Source organism: Eriocheir sinensis, chromosome 1, assembly GCF_024679095.1.
Source record: "Eriocheir sinensis breed Jianghai 21 chromosome 1, ASM2467909v1, whole genome shotgun sequence".
Classification (NCBI taxonomy): domain Eukaryota; kingdom Metazoa; phylum Arthropoda; class Malacostraca; order Decapoda; family Varunidae; genus Eriocheir; species Eriocheir sinensis.
The window spans coordinates 6,402,930-6,422,338 of NC_066509.1; the positions used below are offsets into that span (position 1 = coordinate 6,402,930).

Sequence of the window (19,409 nt, forward strand, 5' to 3'; positions counted from 1 at the left end):
GTCTGATGCCGCCGTGTGTGCTGCCGAAAGAAACGCCTCGAAAACTTTGCCCCCCACATCAAAGAAAATAAAAAGAGACAATCCACTGATGCAAGAGAAGCCACACCAGCGTCCCCCTTTCCCTCTTTCTCCTCTACTTTTCTTTACCTCTTTCTCCTCTTTCCTTCTTCCTCCTTTACTTTCCTCTACTTTTCTCTACTCTGCTCTCCTTTTCTTTTCCCATTTTATCCTCTTTCCCTCTCTCTCCCTTACTTCTCTTCTTCATCCTCCTCTTCTTTCTCCTCTTCCTCTTCCTACTCCTCTTTCTCCGCTTTCCCTCTGCCTCCTTTACTTTCCTCTACTTTTCTTTACTTTCCTCTACTTTTCTCTACTCTGCTCTCCTTTTCTTTTCCCACTTTATCTTCTTTCCCTCTTTCTCCATTACTTTTCTTCATCATCTTCCTCTTCTTTCTCCTCTTCTTCTTCCAACTCCTCTTCCTCCTCTAAATTACGCTGCTTCTATGCCCTCTTATCTATTCCTCTTCCTCTATTTTATCTTCATATCATACATCACCACTACCATCTCCTCCTCCTCCTCCTCCTCTTCCTTCTATTTCGTCCTCCTCCTCCTCCTCCTCCTCCTCCTCTTTACTTAATACTCATGAACAGCCACTTTCCTCCCCTTGTCTCCAATTCACACACACACACACACACACACACACACACACACACACACACACACACACACACACACACACACACACACACAGTTATGCGTAGTCTCCTCATCCCCTTAACACACAAACACACTTTCATACCATCCTTCCTTTCCTTCCTTCTGCTATTCGTCACATCCTACGCAGTCCACACATGTCCTCTGTCATCCTCGCTCATTCCTCCCTAATAAAACACACCCTGACTCTCTCTCTCTCTCTCTCTCTCTCTCTCTCTCTCTCTCTCTCTCTCTCTCTCACCAAAACTCCCTCGCCCGGTCACTTTTACTCTCCAATGATGAGAAACCGAGTATTTTTAAGCCAGTAAGTAAAAGGGAAGAGGGAGAGAGCCAAGCCCATCCTATTGACTTAAAAGCGGAATTCGAGGACACGTTGATACATGGAGATTGGGAATTTTATGGGTGAGGAGGACAGCCAATGATATGACGCGGTGGTGAGGGGAGGAAGTGAGATATCCAAACCCGACCACCAGCACCACCCACCACCACCACTACCACCATTGATACATACATTCAAACCCCTCCAAGAAATCCTTTACGTACATTTAAACCATAGAGTCATTTTCTTTCACGGCCTCGGTTTGCATGTTATAGATTTTAGACTTCATTTTTACCATGGCAAAATGAGTCAGTTGAAATTCTCTTCTTGATTATATAAAATGCCAACCGTCAACCTCTTCCGTTTGTTCAACTAGAGCACCACTGCCATACTTTCCACTATGAACATATGGTAATAATAATGGTAAACAGAAGAAGAAGAAGAAGAAGAAGAAGAAGAAGAAGAAGAAGAAGAAGAAAAAAAATTGATTGATTGATAGGATTGTAAAATCATGGCGCCGAATATAATAAACCTCGTATAAAACCGTAAATTATAAAAAGCTAAAACTCGTAAAATTATAAGGAGTGAGTGGCGGGGAAATCTGTCTGTCTATGACCCGAGAGACGCCGTTGGAGAGGCTTGCTATTCATTTAATTTCAGTTAGGTGTAGTAATCCAATGCCCACACCAAAATTGACACGGATGGCGTCATTCTATTTCATATTAATATTCTTGATGAATATTACGCTATTGAGGTCATGAGATTAATTAACTTTTGAAATAAATTTCGTTTCACACCATTAGGGAAACCGATGTAGCACATTGGTGCGCAGAAGTTTTTTCAATAATAGAGTCGTCGATCACTGGAATAGACTCCCACCGTCAGTAGTTAGAGCACAAAGTATCAATAGCTTCAAGTCTTCATTGGATAAGTACTCCAGGGATATAAGATTATACTGACCCTTCTTCGCATGTTTTCAGACAGATTGCTGCAAGACGTCAACCTAAATTCATATTATTATCCCCCACAACCTAGATTGCAAGTAGCGTAAGTCAACAATAGAGTAAAGCAACAGTTAATGTCCGCATGACAGGTGGAGTGAGGTGTGGGTGCAGTAAGGTGACAGGTTACTGGTGCCGTGCCTAGTACCGCCGGTAAAACGAGGATCAAGGCCCCACCTGTGCCCTTGAAACTACACCTCACCCATCGTGAGTATTAGGGGGGATCCTGAGGCTGCCTTGTGTTTCTGTGTTCTTATGTTCTTATGTAATGAAGTCATTTTCCCCCACAGCTTAGGTTACCAGTAGTGTAAGTTAAGGGTAGTAATTTCCTCTTATTTCTCTCTTTACTGTAAAATTTCCATGTCCCTTTCTTCCTTAAAGGTACATGGTGTTCTCTTCTAACTATTTCCTGCCGGCACGTTGCCGGAGGGAGAGGTGGGTGGGGAGGAGCCTTCATCTTTTCTGTCCTGTCCTGCCACACGTAGATTACTAGTAGTAGCGGTAGTAAACAGACACCCTCGCCATAGACCGATAGGTCTTCTGGTGTCTGTTCTTCCTATGTATTCCTATGTATTAGCATCACAGTGCGTCAAGGGGTTAAGAGTGTAGGGTCTGCGCCTGAAAAGGAGTGTGTGTGTGTGTGTGTGTGTGTGTGTGTGTGTGTGTGTGTGTGTGTGTAGTAAACGGATCAGAAGACAGGAAAAAGGAAAGTCAGGAGCGATGAGAGTGACTGACATGGTAGTTACGGTGTGTGTGTGTGTGTGTGTGTGTGTGTGTGTGTGTGTAGGGAGGAGTGAGTAGGAGAGGAAAGTGAATGAGAATGGAAAGAAAGGAGGAGTATATGTGCGATGAGACAAAATGCATGTAGAGAAGCACGAAAAGGACGAAAGAGCGGATGAAGAAAAAGGGAGGAGAGTGAGGGATGGCACGATATAAATAAGATGGTGCAGGACACGACAAAACGTAAACGTAAAGGAAGGATGTGTGGGAGAGCGAGGGAGGAAGCATGTAAAAAAAGGGCAGCGAGAGAGAGAGAGAGAGAGAGAGAGAGAGAGAGAGAGAGAGAGAGAGAGAGAGAGAGAGAGAGAGAGAGAGAGAGAGAGAGAGAGAGAGAGAGAGAGAGAGAGAGAGAGAGAGAGAGAGAGAGAGAGAGAGAGAGAGAGAGAGAGAGAGAGAGAGAGAGAGAGAGAGAGAGAGAGAGAGAGAGAGAGAGAGAGAGAGAGAGAGAGAGAGAGAGAGAGAGAGAGAGAGAGAGAGAGAGAGAGAGAGAGAGAGAGAGAGAGAGAGAGAGAGAGAGAGAGAGAGAGAGAGAGAGAGAGAGAGAGAGAGAGAGAGAGAGAGAGAGAGAGAGATGATGGAGATGATGATGGAAGTGGAAGTACCAGTGGCGGGAGACCGATGAGATGATGCATGACACACACAAACACACACACACACACACACACACACACACACACACACCGTAACCACCATGTCAGTCACTCTCATCGCTCCTACCTTTCCTTTTTCCTGTCTTCTGATCCGTTTACTACACACACACACACACACACACACACACACACACACACACACACACACACACACACACACACACACACACACAGATAAAAAAAATAAAAATAACGATTCGTCGGGGGGTTTCCAGCACAATATACATGAAAATTAAAAAAAAAATATATATATGTGTATATATATATATATATATATATATATATATATATATATATATATATATATATATATATATATATATATATATATATATATATATATATATATATATATATATATATATATATATATATATATATATATATATATATATATATATATATATATATATATATATATATATATATATATATATATATATAAATTTATGACTTTTAAGGCAGAGTTACACAGAAGAACACACAAAAATACATACATACATACAAACACACATACAGAGAAAGAGAAACAGTCACACTTTAGAAAAAAAACAATGCCATAAAGAACGCACAAGCTAACACACACACACACACACACACACACACACACACACACACACGCTAATGAAAAACAAACTCCATCCATCACCCACACATACTCGAGGTCAGTGGCAGCAGTGAGGCGGAGAAAATGTAGAGGGGTGCCTGCTCTTCCTCCCTCAAGATGGAGGAATCAGTGTATGCATTATTCAGTAACGAGGAATTTTACGAGCGCCATAACGAAGTGAATGGAGGGGAGGACGCAGAGGCAAGGGAGGGGAGCGCACGATTAATGTCCCGGTGGTCATGAATTGGATAGAAGCAAGAGTGTGCGTAACGTGGGTAAGTGATCGTGGTGGGGGTGGTGAAGGAACGCGGTGGAGGTGCACATAACTTATTGGCAGAGGAGAGAGTAAAGTGATGGGGAAAAAAAAGGATTAGTGGGCACAGGATCGTAGTGGAGGTGAAGAAAATGTAATGGGGATGGCAAAGAGGGAAAGGTGGCGGAGAAGGGAACGATGGAGTAGAGGATAAAAAAGCACTGATGGTGAAAAGAACGTCGTGGTAGTGAGAAGAACGCCGTGGTGATGAGAAGAACGTCGTGGTAGTGAAAAGAACGTCGTGGTTGTGAGAAGAACGTCGTGGTAATGAAAAGAACGTCGAGGTTGTGAGAAGAACGTCGTGGTAGTGAAAAGAACGTCGAGGTTGTGAAAAGAACGTCGTGGTTGTGAAAAGAACGTCGTGGTGATGAGAAGAACGTCGTGGTAGTGAAAAGAACGTCGTGGTTGTGAGAAGAACGTCGTGGTGGTGAGAAGAACGTCGTGGTAGTGAAAAGAACGTCATGGTTGTGAGAAGAGCGTCGTGGTGGTAATATGAACGCCGTGAGGGTGAGAAGAATGTCGTGGTTGTGAAAAGAACGTCGTGGTGGTAATAAGAACGTCGTGGGGGTGAGAAGAATGTCATGGTTGTGAAAAGAACGTCGTGGTGGTAATAAGAACGTCGTGGTGGTAATAAGAACGTCGTGGTGGTAATAAGAACGTCGTGGGGGTGAGAAGAATGTCATGGTTGTGAAAAGAACGTCGTGGTGGTAATAAGAACGTCGTGGTGGTAATAAGAACGCCGTGGTGGTAATAAGAACGCCGTGGGGGTGAGAAGAATCTCATGGTTGTGAAAAGAACGTCGTGGTGGTAATAAGAACGTCGTGGTGGTAATAAGAACGTCGTGGTGGTAATAAGAACGCCGTGGGGGTGAGAAGAATGTCGTGGTTGTGAGAAGAACGTCGTGGTAGTGAAAAGAACGTCGAGGTTGTGAAAAGAACGTCGTGGTGATGAGGAGAACGTTGTGGTAGTGAAAAGAACGTCGTGGTAGTGAAAAGAACGTCGTGGTTGTGAGAAGAACGTCGTGGTGGTGAAAAGAACGTCGTGGTTGTAAGAAGAACGTCGTGGTGGTGAAAAGAACGTCGTGGTGGTGAGAAGAACGTCGTGGTGGTGAAAAGAACGTCGTGGTGGTAATAAGAACGTCGTGGTGGTAATAAGAACGCCGTGGTGGTCAAAAGAACGCCGTGGTAGTGAAAAAGTGGTGGTGGTAATAAGAACGCCGTGGTGGTAATAAGAACGCCGTGGTGGTAATAAGAACGTCGTGGTAGTGAAATGAACGTCACGATGGTGAAAAGAAAGTCGTGATGGTAAACAGAACGCCGCGGTGGTGAAGAAAACGAAGGTGACGCGAGAACAAGGCCATGGTGGTGGAGTACAAGTAACCAGGAGTGGGCGGAGGGGCGGGGCGGAGCGCGTCGAGGAGCCTGTCCCAGCTGGCGGCATGACACACTAACTCCCCCCTCCCCCACCACCACTACTACTCCCCCGGCGCCTGTTATAGGCATTTGGGAGCCACCGGGCCATACGGGCAGACCCGCCATATGTCGTGCCGCTGTCGGTCAAGTTAATACACTCACAGGCTGGCAGGGAGTAGGATAGGGGCTGGGGGGGGGGGGGGGTGAAGCTTGGAGGGGCGGGGAAGGAGTGGGGAGGTAGTATGATGGGCAGACTTAATTATCGGAGACTGACACGTCAACTGGCGGGCGTCCCTTGTTCAAAACTCAGGGTATTTGATAACGAGATCTCTTACCTCATCAACTCTTCCAATAATCCTCCTTTAGTTCCCCGCCGCGTTAATCACGTCAAACCTATTAGGCGCTGATTATTCCTTTGGTGAGTGTAACTGGACGAAAGAGGATCCGCCTCAGTCTGCAGAGTTTTCGAACTTGTTCATCAAACTTCCTCTAATGAGCTTCGACGAGGAATTTCTCAAGGAGGAATGCTGGAGGGAAGGAGGAGGGTGAGGATGGAGGAGAAATGAGTAAGCGAAGGAAAGATGATAGGTGAACTGAAGACAGAACAGTAGACAAAGTTAGTGGATGGAATGACGGAGAAGGAAATAGGGAGTTAAGAGATGAAAAAAAGGGAGGGATAAAACGATAGATGATTCCGAGGAGAGAAGAATGAAATAGAACAATATGAGTGAGTGTACGGTATCGTAAATCTAGAGTGACCGGGAACAAAATTTTAAAAAATACTAAACGAATGGAAGGATAAAGAGAAAAGGACGAAGTTGAGACGAAACAAAAAAACAATACAAGGAAGCAAAGAGGAGGGCATGAAAGATTCGTGAGAAACATAGCAAGAAAGATAAGCAGAAAGTGGTTTAAAGGGAAGAGTGATAGAAGACAGACTGATAAGAAGATAAGATGGCGACCGAAAGCAGTGATGTTACGTCGATAGCGAGAGGTAGGCTGATAAAGCGGGAAATGGGGAAAAAAAAATAAGAGGAGAGATTTAATGGAGGAGAGAAGATAAGCTGAAGGATGGAGGTAAGTGCTCGCAAAGAAGATAATGGCAAAAGGGAAAGAAGAAAGAAAATTGAAGATAAAAAAACAGTGGAAAGAGAGAGAGAGAGAGAGAGAGAGAGAGAGAGAGAGAGAGAGAGAGAGAGAGAGAGAGAGAGAGAGAGAGAGAGTCAACCGGAGGGGACATGAGACTTCCTTCCCCTACATCCCCCACCAACGCTCCAGGTCCTCCATCAATCCTCCCCAGCCTTTTCCTTCTCCTCTGCTTCCACTTCTTTCTTTTCTACTGCTCTCTCCACCTCTAACCTCCGCATCCTGCTTCTCTATCCCTCCCTAACCTTTCTTCTCTCAATCCCTCCCCATTCTCATCCTCAGTCCCTTCCTCATACCCCCCCCCCTCCCACTGCTCCTCCCTTCCCCTTCCCCTCCAGTTGGCCCTGGGCTCAGTTAGGGGGACGCTGTTGTAACCTAGAGCTCAGAAAACTGCCACTGTTTCTTTTAGTGCCTTCCCCTACTGTGTGTGTGTCTGTGTGTGTGTGTGTGTGTGTGTGTAGAAAGAGAGAGAGAGAGAGAGTGGAGGGGGTTCTATTAACGGCTGATCTATTTTTTCCTTCTTTTGTCAACGCGGAATTTACAAGAAGAGAAATTTACAAGAATAGTAATATAAACCGATCAGAAAATCATCATTGTTATTATTATTACTATTATTATTATTATTATTATGACTATCATTGTTATTGTCATTATCATTATTATCATTATCAAAATTTTCCTCATCGCTATTATCATTACTGGTATCATCGCTATCTAAACTTGTTATCTTTCCACCTCAAAGTCTTTCTCCTATACAAACTTCCAAGCCTCTGTGTTCATGCAGCTTAAGCGTGCTGTGTGGGTGAGGAGAGTGCGCGTGTGTGTGTGTGTGTGTGTGTGTGTGTGTGTGTTTGAGTGAGTGGGTAGGTAGTGGTGTAATTCTGTGTGAGTATGTGTGTGTGTGGGGGGGGGGGGGGTAGGATATGTGTGTGTGGGGGGAATGGTGATTTAGAATTTGCACACGAGTTTTCTGCACATCCTCCGCCAGTCCGGCACGGCGCAGCAACTGAAGCGTGGCCGATTAAGGAAGATCTGCAATTCGTTAGCCAATCCTCGTTAGTCGCGGCTAATTGGCGGGATAACGCAACGCCAGATTTAGGCTCCACTCATTTATACGTTGCTTTCAAATTTAACTTTTATATCACCATTTTCTTTGACGGTGTTGGTGTTTTCTGTGTTCTGGTTATTTCAAAAGATGGCATGACAGATTTATACTCTTTCCTCTCCAATATGTTTTACTGGTATGTTTACGTCGACTTGTCGGAGGGGTTTAGTCTAGCCTAGTTCGAAATCCTACAGCGTTACGAATTAGGGCGACAGTGTGCATATAACCTTTGAATTAACCGTATTAGTATCACTGAAAAGGGTTTTATTTCAGCAATTTACCTTGAAAGTCCATGAAGATTACGGCATTATTCACTAACGGGATATTAACATGAAAATTAGTGACGCTCTATTTGTGCTCCGTGAAGTAAACGACGTGAAGGAATATTTGTGAGCAGAGCCGGAGCATATCCAGTGTCCATCATGAAGGAGGGGCCAAAGGAGCTGACACCAGGATGATTATTTTAAAAACTAGCTAAATATGGAGCGAGTATGGTTGGTATTATAAGACACTCGCTCCTCACATTAACTATTTATATAGGTCAAAGAGGGGGTCAGTCGGGTTCTAATGAGCGTTTCCTTAGGTTCGCGGTACAGAGGAGGGGTCAAACTACCATCAGGGTCATAAAACTACTCCTGGAAATGCCCCAAACTCCTACGAAAGCCTTGTCAAATATGTGTTTTCTGAAGTTCATGGTACAGAGGAGGGGTCAAACTACCATCAGGGTCATAAAACTACTCCTGGAAATGCCCCAAACTCCTACGAAAGCCTTGTCAAATATGTGTTTTCTGAAGTTCATGGTACAGAGGAAGGGTCAAACTACCACCAGGGTCATAAAACTACTCCTGGAAATGCCCCAAACTCCTACGAAAGCCGTGTCAAATATGTGAACTTGGGCGGCGAAATATCTTATAATACGACCCTAAGTATCGTATGGTGCGCAGAGCTAGCTATTCAGTACAGTAATTTGGAGAGAGTAACTATTAGAATTATCGTATCAACCTGCATCGGCTTCCTAATAGTTGCATGTCTAGTGATACTGGCAATATAGTCATACCGTGGCTCAGATCAAAATAGTGTACCCGCTTTACACAAGAACATAAAACAGTAATGATATGCTGAAACGTTATTGTAGCCATTGGTAGATAAAGAAACTCAAGTCTTAGTGGAAAAAAAGCTTCATCACTTTGGTGGGACAAAAAACAGTAACCCCTCTGTTGACTTTTGGGGTGCCACGGGCTAATGCGACGGAGATGAGCACCAAGGCCACGCGCAGATATAGCGTACCCCCTCAACTTAACCAGATCCCTATTCCCCCCTCTCCTCCCCCTCCTTTGAATTCACCTTTGAGCTGAGTTTCCTGTCCACCTTATTAGCAACGCCAAGGTGGACACTGCCACACACGTTTACATAATTAGTCGACATGTTATATAATGTGACTATGAAGCGTCAAGTTTGGTGAGAAAACTATATCCTGAAAATCTAAAAAGAATGTAAACAAATAAAACAATAATAATATAGATAATATAAATAATAATAATAATAATAATAATAATAATAATAATAATAATAATAATAATAATAATAATAATAATAATAATAATGCCCACATCGTAGCCTGGCAACTCTTGGCTTCACACCAGTCCACTCCGCAGCGCCGCACCAAGTTCCATTCTCCGCGTAACGCCGTTCCTCCTCGACCACACGTCTACCAACCAATTTCCAACAACACACGACTTTCATAATAAAATAGCGTAACCTATTATGACCACAGTAGATCTTGTTTACTTCCCAGCGAGGGCCCATTGTACAACACACAATAACTTATGAAAACTTGATTCTCTTAGCTGGGCCTAAACACTCCTGCTGCTGCTGCTGCTGTTCCCGTTTTCCCTGCGCCCTTTACTTCACATTGTCCTCTCTAACCTTTGTCTCGTAGCTATGATTATAATTAAGGCAGGCCCTAAATAAGGTGACTGAGATGGATTACGGGAATGCAGTGATAACTGTCTCCCGAAATGCCCTACAGTTCCGCTCACCACTCATTCCGCTTTGACTGCATGGCTCTCGCCTAAGGAGTCTACTTTTAGAATATGCTGTCACGCAATCCACCGCCGCCGCCATTCTCGGTCCGTCATCTCTGCCCTTTATCACGTCTAAAGCTAATGAAACACAACAGCCTCACTTACTAAGGTCCGGTGGAGCCCGGCAGTGATGGTGATAGTTCTCCACTCCGCTTCGTTGCGAACAGGCACACTAACACGGACAAAATACACTTAAAAGACGCGGAAAAGTTGCGGGTGTCACCGCCAACACAGACACCCGGCAACTGACCCCTCTCCGTCTGGTTAAAAAGTTTCGCCGAGATTCGAAGCCTCGCTCGAAGTTTATCCAACAACGTGAACCTCGAAGCATGGTTCAGATTGTGACAGAAAACTGAAAAATGCAAAACTGATGTGGCAAAAGAGACAAATTACGCTGTTAATAGTGGCCTTGAATGTTTCAGTCATAAAGTTTGATAATGTTGGTGATAAACGCAGCTCGATGCCAGGCGGGCAAACACAGGCTTATTTGATTGGTGTGTTTGAGCCGCCGGTCGCCGTGCCCGGCTATTCATCTGCCCTCACAGGGAATTTCTTTGATGTTTTCAGCCAGGAACGAGACGAAAAAAGCTAAACCGTGATAGGTAGGACAAAAATGAGATGCATATGACTAGGTGATCCCTGAACCACCATTCCCGCACAGTATTATATTTAACTACCACTTTTTTTTTTTCATTGAGCTTAGCTTATTCCTGCCACGGTATCTTGCATCACCCTGTTATCCGACAAGTGATGTTAAAGATGGGAAGAGAATGATGGGGAGGTACTCAGGACGAAGATGGGAGGAAGGAGGGAAGGCTGTTCGAGGGACATGAGTTACTCGCTTGTTTACTATTGTGCTCTTCCTGTCGCGAGGGTACAGTTTCAGAGCGATGGTGAAAATTAATCTGCTACTGTCGTTACTTATAGTATATTATTATTATTATCATTATTATTATTATTATTAGTAGTAGTAGTAGTAGTAGTAGTAGTAGTAGTAGTAGTAGTAGTAGTAGTAGTAGTAGTATAAAGAGGAGGAGAAGGAGGAGGAGGAGGAGGGAGAGATGGAGGAGTAACAGTAATAGTAGGATTATTATTTTATTATTCGCATTATTATATGTACACGTTCTAATTAACTAGAGGTGATTGAAGATTAGTGTTTAGTGTGCGCCGTATGATACTGGATACCTCTAATATAATGGAAAAATGTTCATTATAATGTCATAAAATTACTTTAATAGTGAAAATGAAGGCACAAGGCAGCAAAAGACAACTAAATGCCGGGTTTGCCCGAGTCGAACGAGGCCTGTGGGTCCACCGAGATGACATCAGACCTCAGGTGCTCAGACGTCGATGAAATCAAATATTTTCCCGGTAGAACTTCGCAAAACGACAGCCCTCAGACGTTCTTGCTTTTTCTAGTTCGATTCGTCTTAGAGTGATGTTTCGTAGACATTTCAACACTTGCACTACATGAGCAAAGGGATTAACAAATCTCCATCTTAGCTGCTGTGGCGAATACGGCGGGTGGCTGCACACTCCTTCAAAATACTTTGACTTCACAAACAGTCTAAAGAGATGTTTAAGCCAGTAGAAATGATAAACATGAAGGAATTTAATATATCCCCATTCAAGTCACCCATACGGGTAATGCCCAAACATGATACATATATACAATAATAAAATGTTTTAAAGGAATGCAGCATTCCTGGACAGCACATCACTGTGTAGTCATATACTATTTCAAAAGGTCATAAAATCAACCCTGAGGCATTTAACTAGAACTAAACATTTTTTTAATGCAACAAATAAATTCATATTAATTACATACCATCAAGCTATAATGAAGGTTTTCCACTTTCACGCTTTATTGTTTAATGTAAATTTACTCAAATCGAAAAATGTATGTCGCTACACTTGACATAACGCAATATAATTGCATACTGGCTGATGGCTTTCACGTCAGCTCGATGCTATTATATATATATATATATATATATATATATATATATATATATATATATATATATATATATATATATATATAGATATATATATATATGTATGTATATATATAAAATCTCATTATATTTAAGTCATAATCTATTTCTCTGTCATTATGCTCGTCTGTTTATTGATCTATTTTTTTATCTAGTTCTATATTTATTAGTGTGTGTGTGTGTGTGTGTGTGTGTGTGTGTGTGTGTGTGTGTTGCAGGAGCCACTGCAAGAGTATTCTTATAGCCTCTTCCATTTAGCGTAACCCGTTTCTGGGTCGTGATCTGTATAGAGTCCCTCATAGAGTCCCGACAACCTAAGATTTGGACGCCATTATTGGCCCTGTGTTTTCGCCGCGTTTTTCAAACACTAGCACACGGTCTCGCGGCGAAGACAGGGCCAATAATGGCGTCCAAATCTTAGGCTGTCGGGACTCTATCTATCAAGGGACTCTACAGATCATGACCCAGAAACGGGTTACGCTAAATGGAAGAGGCTGTTAGTATCATATCTTTAAGTGGACAATCATCAAAGTTTCATTAGGAAAAACAATAGCAGCTGTACGTCATCAAACTAGTTATTTATTTTCCTTTCCACACTTTCTTTTTCTTTTTTTTTTGCGTTACCCCTACGAGGTGTCACTTTGCCCAAACAGCCTTTGTCTTTTAGGCCAGCACGCTTCATTGCCACTAGCTGGAGTTCATGTAGACATTCATTCTACACCACCTTCCATTTCGGGGAGTGACCGAAGCAGCGGACGAAGCGAGTACAACTAGCGATTGGAGAGGGTTCGGAGAGGCCAAGCGAGGGCACGAAGGGCTGGTGTAAGGTGTGCCAGGCAGTCTAGGTGGAGGCGGTCTGTCGGCGTGGCAGGAGGTTGTGTCGTGCTAGATTCGTTATATATATTCAGTCATGGGAGGTTCAAGTATGCTACAGACGGGCCGGTGGCTACTGGGAATGACACTGGTTGGTTTAGTCATCGTGTTTGGTTGCATTATATATTCTGTTTTATTCATTAAGCAAAGACTACTGCTTATTTTGTGTGTGAAGTGTCGTTTACAGTATGCTGTTCTGCATTCCGGGGCTCTCGATCACCGGTATTGGAGTGCACGATCGTAACGTATTTAGTGTTCTAATGTCTACAATGCTATTACAGGTCGTGCTGGCGATCAAGGTTGTAGAGGCTGCGGTCCTTGACAAGGTAAGGGGCATGACGCATAAGTCTTTCTTCTGAGGTATTACATATTTATCCATTTTCAAACTTTTCTAAAAAATTATTTGCCCACCAGGACTCAAGTGATCTCGAGAGGTTTTTCCTGGGCCGTACGGTTAATCCAATCTGCTTCCACAACTTGGCTCTTTGCAAGATTGCATGCGAGAGCTGTGACAAGTGTTACCAGGAATATGTGGATTGTGGGATGTCATCTTACTACAGCACAAAAAAGACTGCTACATCCTCGACAGTTGATTTGGGTGCTGATGCCGCCTCTGGATCAACTACATTGCTGGACGATGGTTTAGAGGGAGGTGCCACAAAGGGTTCAGTGTTTACGCTTCCACGTATACCGGTTATTAAGCTTCCACGTATACCTGTTATTAAGCATCCCTCATCGTGGCAGAGTGTCCTTGTAAGTAAAATACGCGGAGCAATTGTAAGGACAACAACCTCCACCACCACTGACGCGACCGACGGACACGGATCTGATGTCCCTGAACATTCTGCGTCTGTTCAGGGCCCTGGTACGAACGATCAGTCTACGAAAGGTCCTAAATCTGCCCCCAGGGACGGTGACCACAACCAACGCAACACTACTGACTCCTTTCAGCACGGGAAGCATCACCACCACCACCACGAAGCCTCTGCCGGTCACTCTAAAGGCAAACCTCGTCCCATCAACAGTACTGTTTCGGCAGGCAACATCACCGCCACGAATACGGAAGGGTCTCTTGAACAGTCCACGCTTCCCCACGAGTTCCATGATGGTACCACGGAATCTGCTGATCACCACTCCACGGAGGCAGCCACAACCCCGAGCCATGACGGGGACCACTCTGCACATGGTGACGCCTCTGCCTCCACAACCCACCATCCTCCCTCGTCCCCTAATACCGAAACTTCTTCGCCTACGGAGCCAGAAGTCCCTCCCGTGTCAACTCCAACCAGAGGCACAACTACCCACAAGAAACCTCACCACCACCATCATTCTAAGGCCGCTACTCCCAAACCTTCCTCGGAGACTAAAGGTGCTCCCGTGTCCTCTCCTACAGCTGAGGGAACCACTACCCGCAAACCTCACCGTCACTCCAAGGCCTCTACTCCCAAATCGCATTCCTCGACGGGGACAAAAGCTCCTCCAGTGCCCACTTCTGCACCAGCGGACAGTGCTCCCGTGTCCTCTCCTACAGCTAAGGGAACCACTACCCGCAAACCTCACAGTCACTCCAAGGCCTCTACTCCCAAATCGCATTCCTCGACGGGGACAAAAGTTCCTCCAGTGCCCACTTCTGCACCAGCGGACACCACTACACCCACAGAATCCGCCCATCCTCCCTCTGCGGCCCCCAATCCCGAACTGCCTCCCTCGGCGCCCGTCTCCACTCCTTCAGCAGCGGACACCACTACACCCACAGAATCGGCCCATCCTCCCTCTGGGGCCTCTAATCCCGAACAGCCTTCATCTGTGAGCGACTCTCCCCCCACTGAAATAAACCACCCTCCATCGTCACCTGATGCCGAACAGCCTTCCTCGACGTGGGGACCTGAAGAACCTCCCGCGCCAACTCCTCCAGCCGACTGGTAACATGTTCGGCCCGCTTCGAATCTGATATCGCCTGCAAACCATTCCTAGCATGGATTAAAATGTATCCATATCATGCTAGGATTTTAAATCTTATTGATGTAGAATAAAAATGTTTAATAATGTTCTATATGTAAATAAATTTGGTTACCCCTTTTAAGCGCAGTTTTCTTCGGCCGCGGGAGAATGTTTGAGTGTAACTATCTTTTTTTTCGGCTATTGTCCGTTCTCTTCAGATAATAAGCAAACTGTTCCATAGTGACCATTACCCAAACATGCTGGCAAGTGGCCCCTTAGTTTTCAGTCAGACGATACTCCAGCTGATCCTCGATGCATGACTTAACACTACACGATCCAGACGATTTAAAGGGAGAATCGGGAAAGTCTCTTCACCTGAGGAAGAAATATGCTACTCGAGGTTAATGGAATCTAAGGACAGCGTTCTGGTGTGTCGAATGAAGCTACGGCAACCCTCTCCCATAGGTAATGCACCGCAATGATAGCAGCGAAGGGCTCGCGGCCCTGGGCCAGTCAGTCAGTCTGCCACGGCGGTGCGGTACGAGCGTGGGATAAGGCGCAGCGCGTAACCAGAGCAGGTAAGTGTGTAGCACGTTGCTAAGTGTGTGATCAACAAGTGTGCTTTGTATTTCTTGAGCGGAGTAACGATTATACACTTAAGTCTGGTATATGCTGTCTTAAACCGTGACTTTTTTTTTTTTTTTTAATTCAATCCGCACGTGCGTGGTAAAATGTTTTGTACTTGCAACACTAAACAATCAATCAATCATGTTTTGATGTGCAGGCTAATAAAGTACAAAGCATATACTGGGCAAGCAGTAGTGTTGAGCAGATCTTCGTGGTGGGGTAATGATGGGGGCGGCTGCGTGTGGGGTTTAATGAAGCAATGGCCAGTCCACAGCCATTTACACCATACCGTAGATAATTTAATGATATCGCTAATTTCCATCAAAGTCCTATGCATGGCTAAATAAGCAAGGACACATTGGCTGTTAATATTTCAGTGGCGCAGCATCTATATTTGGAACTCTGCAACATTTGCCCAACAAGAATTGGTAAAGTAACTGAAGGCCTGCTGGTGGTTTTAAATAAGTGACTGAGCAAGAGTACGAGCCCTGGCACTGATCCGTGCCAAACATATGATGCGGTGAAAACTGTCGTGGATGGAGACTTAATTTTTGTCTTCACAAGTCTAGTTAGTTCCTGCTAAGACACAGGAGTTACACAAGGGATGAATCACGGAAATTCAGCATGCAGATCATGCAGATTCTCTCTCTCTCTCTCTCTCTCTCTCTCTCTCTCTCTCTCTCTCTCTCTCTCTCTCTCTCTCTCTCTCTCTCTCTCTCTCTCTCTTAATTTGAATATCTTTTTGTCCTCACCCTCTTATATATAAAGCGGCGAGTGAGCAGCTTAGTGTGTATCCCGGCAGCAAGGCGCGAAGGTGAGCGTCATATGCCTGGCTCGTGCTTGGAATGGGCAGGGGCAGGCGGAAGGAAAGGAGGGTGGGGGAGGGAGGGAGGGAGGCTACGTCCTCAGGTTGGGATGGTCTGAGGGAGGCGGAGAGGAAGCGCATCATTGCCGCAGTCACAAGTGGCCGCGGAAGTCCTATATCCCACCATTAGCTGAGCTGAGCGATTTGTACTGCGAGTGTGACCTTTGTGGCAGGCAGCCCCCCGGAGGTGCTCCGGAGGGTACAGCAAAATATTTGCCATAGTAAATATAAAGAAAATCACTTATATAGGACAGAAAATTAATTGTTATTTTTTTCTTACCACAGTGACGTCTCAAAGCATCAGGCACTGGACGCCCCACGAGTCTTCCAACCATGGTGACCAAGGACCACGAGGGCGGCGGCGGGCAGGATCGAGCCAAGGGTCGGGTTGTCCCTAGTTTGGTTAGCCTCACCCTGGCCAAGGTGCAGCGCATGCTCACCTCCGCCGTTAGGAGCAGCAGTTGGCCCAAGTGTAAGCCGACGCTCACCAACGCCATCCAATCTCAGGTCCCGCACCACCTGCGGCAGAAACTACAGGTAAGGAGACCCTCAGGAAATACAGCTAAGCATCTTACCTTGACCCTTTATTGCATAATCCTCTCATGTCACAATGTAGTCACTGTCCAACACAAACGAAGGTAGATTATTTACAAACACATAACGCAACTGCCACTAACTCAACACTAGTGGGCCACGAGCGGCGCGGCGCCTTTCGTCAACATGCATGGCGCTGCGGTGTTGTTAACATTAATCACACTCGCTGCAGCTGAATGATTTATCCTGATGATCTGTGCTCCTCTCCCATCTTAGAACACGGTTCTACATGACTGGAGGCTGTACGACACCATCTCGCTGAGGCTGCTGGAGGTGCTGCTGTCCTCTGCCACCAGTTCCCTGCGGCTGGCACACGTCAGGGTCTTTTTCCGTGACGCCTTCCTCGGGCTCCTCCACCGCCTCACTGGCCTTCAGGAGTTCACTCTACAGGTACATCTTCACTACTTTTAATTTCACCGAACAACAGAGAACTTAAAAGAAGCATCATTATTATTTCTCTTCAGATTCTGCATAAACCGCACAACCTCCTGATGCATGTTGCATCCTCAGGACTCAGCGTGGACGCTGAGCAGACAGCAAATGGGCGTGATGGTCGACGCAGTAAGCAACATGACCAACCTGCGAGTCCTTATCCTGCACCACTGCGGACACAACCTACTGCTGGCAGCCGCCGCCTCACACTGTCCACACTTACAGGTGAATTTCGCCCACTGTTTTGTGACAGCGTTGTCTTTGAGATACTTTTGAAGGCAATGGGAGAGCCGCGGGCGACTTTATCAAGACCAACTTGGTCCATGGGTTCAACTTTGAAATGTATGATTTTACGGACGAATAATATGCATTGGAAAGGTAGTACACCTGGGAACAAAACGTTAACATTTCTCATTTAAAAATATAATAGAGCGCTTTATTCAGCCTGAAAACACACAATATAACTATTAATTAATTCAGCTCTTGGTGATATGCCACGTCTAGATAGGCAGGTTCCTTATCACCTAAATGTTTATTATTCGTCAGCCACTTGAACTTTCTTTGTTGACTGTGATTCAAGTTATCATCTGAACATGTTTTCTTCTTGATATGCACTCATGCAGTCTGTCAACAGTATGATTTATCTCTTTAACGAACTTAATAACAAATGTGAAGAGGATAAGGAGGTGGAATTCTCCACATATTTTAAGTGGAGTTCCATTAGTCATTGTTCATCAGTCTGTAACAACCGCGCCACACGTGACTTACACCCTCTCCCTCCGACCTGGGTAGGTGGTGAGCGTGCGAGGCTCCCGGGCGGTGGACGACTCCGGGGTATGGAGCCTGCTGACTACGCCTCCGCGACGCCCCGCCCACCCACACCACAGCCACAAGAAGACCAGCGTCCTCACGAGCTGGTACAGCGTCATCAAGTCCCTCACCTCCATCACGGCGGCCTTCAACTTACTATTCACGCAGGTAACGCCACTCGACACTTTTTGAGATATTTCCAAACGCCATTTTTTATTCTTTATTTTCCAGTCCCCTGTGACCTGATAATTGTTCCCTCTAAGATCACCTCACTGATATAAAGTGTGTGGTGAATATATTATTTTAAATTCGTAATCACTCTATTTACCTATTCACTGTTATTAGCGTCACTGTCAATCAATCAATTAATTAATTAATTTTCATCGACGTTATCTCTCTCTCTCTCTCTCTCTCTCTCTCTCTCTCTCTCTCTAAATGGGAATCAATGTCAAGACGAGCACCATGACGAGAATATGAATCAAGGAACCTAACATTTCCGCCCACAATACAGAGCGACAAGGTGCCCATAGAGGAGCTCCCTCGGTCTCTGTCCTCGGAGGCTCTCAACAGCAAAACAGCCTTCGAAATGAGTCCCTGCTGCACCACCCTCACCTTCGTCGACGTCCGGTGCACCAGCGTTACCACCGCGGGCGTGTGCATCCTCAGGCAGGCGCTGCACCCCCGCGCCCACATAGCCCACGAGGCGTATCAGAAATTATGAGCACACGAACACTATAATGAGTCTGTGATGCTAGCTTCTTATCATCTTGTCTTTTTTCCGTCCTATGTGCATCTTGTGTGTGTGTGTGTGTGTGTGTGTGTGTATGTGTGTGTTCATACGTAAAAGTGTGGTTGATTCGAAGCCGTGTGTTTCGTCGGCCTGCCATTCCAAGTCTAGTCGTTCGTCACCCAAACATCATCCTCTCATCGCCGAAATATTCTGTGTCTCATCACCTCTTACCACTTCACTTACACTCTTAACTCTACCATCAATCATCGTCCGAGTCTTCCTTTGATTTAAATACCATATGCAGGGCTAAGCGTGTATCTTTAAGTGATACAATAAACCATGTTTTCAAATAAGCATTTTTCACTTTTTTACCTCGTAAACCCCAGCGTTTTATTTAACTGCTGTAAGTAA

General features: G+C 45.1%; 2 protein-coding genes across 4 annotated transcripts; both read left to right on the forward strand.

The window, feature by feature from the left end:
- Positions 1 to 12,957: 12,957 nt before the first annotated feature.
- LOC126985285 (uncharacterized) lies at positions 12,958 to 15,082 on the forward strand. Its single transcript, XM_050839991.1, has 3 exons — positions 12,958 to 13,090; positions 13,281 to 13,325; positions 13,414 to 15,082. Exons 1-3 carry the CDS (start codon positions 13,037 to 13,039, stop codon positions 14,923 to 14,925), a joined length of 1,611 nt encoding a protein of 536 aa, XP_050695948.1. The 5' UTR covers positions 12,958 to 13,036; the 3' UTR covers positions 14,926 to 15,082.
- Positions 15,083 to 15,385: 303 nt separating this feature from the next.
- Positions 15,386 to 19,351, forward strand: LOC126985316 (uncharacterized). 3 transcript variants are annotated; one of them, XM_050840089.1, is made up of 6 exons: positions 15,386 to 15,518; positions 16,718 to 16,969; positions 17,243 to 17,416; positions 17,537 to 17,683; positions 18,251 to 18,436; positions 18,780 to 19,351. In XM_050840089.1, exons 2-6 carry the CDS (start codon positions 16,766 to 16,768, stop codon positions 18,987 to 18,989), a joined length of 921 nt encoding a protein of 306 aa, XP_050696046.1. In that variant the 5' UTR covers positions 15,386 to 15,518; positions 16,718 to 16,765; the 3' UTR covers positions 18,990 to 19,351. The 3 variants fall into 3 exon arrangements, with proteins under 3 accessions (XP_050696046.1, XP_050696095.1, XP_050696168.1); XM_050840138.1 differs by lacking the exon at positions 15,386 to 15,518 and adding an exon at positions 16,300 to 16,381; XM_050840211.1 differs by lacking the exon at positions 15,386 to 15,518 and adding an exon at positions 16,597 to 16,619.
- Positions 19,352 to 19,409: the final 58 nt, after the last annotated feature.

Bases quoted from the DNA above. Each gene is read 5' to 3' on its own strand.
- LOC126985316 (XM_050840089.1), top strand. From the start codon at position 16,766: ATGGTGACCAAGGACCACGAGGGCGGCGGCGGGCAGGATCGAGCCAAG. The intron at 16,970-17,242 runs GTAAGGAGACCC...CTCCCATCTTAG, and splicing joins ACCTGCGGCAGAAACTACAG to AACACGGTTCTACATGACTG. The intron at 17,684-18,250 runs GTGAATTTCGCC...CGACCTGGGTAG, and splicing joins CACACTGTCCACACTTACAG to GTGGTGAGCGTGCGAGGCTC.
- LOC126985285 (XM_050839991.1), top strand. From the start codon at position 13,037: ATGGGAGGTTCAAGTATGCTACAGACGGGCCGGTGGCTACTGGGAATG. The intron at 13,091-13,280 runs GTTGGTTTAGTC...ATGCTATTACAG, and splicing joins GGCTACTGGGAATGACACTG to GTCGTGCTGGCGATCAAGGT. The intron at 13,326-13,413 runs GTAAGGGGCATG...TTTGCCCACCAG, and splicing joins AGGCTGCGGTCCTTGACAAG to GACTCAAGTGATCTCGAGAG.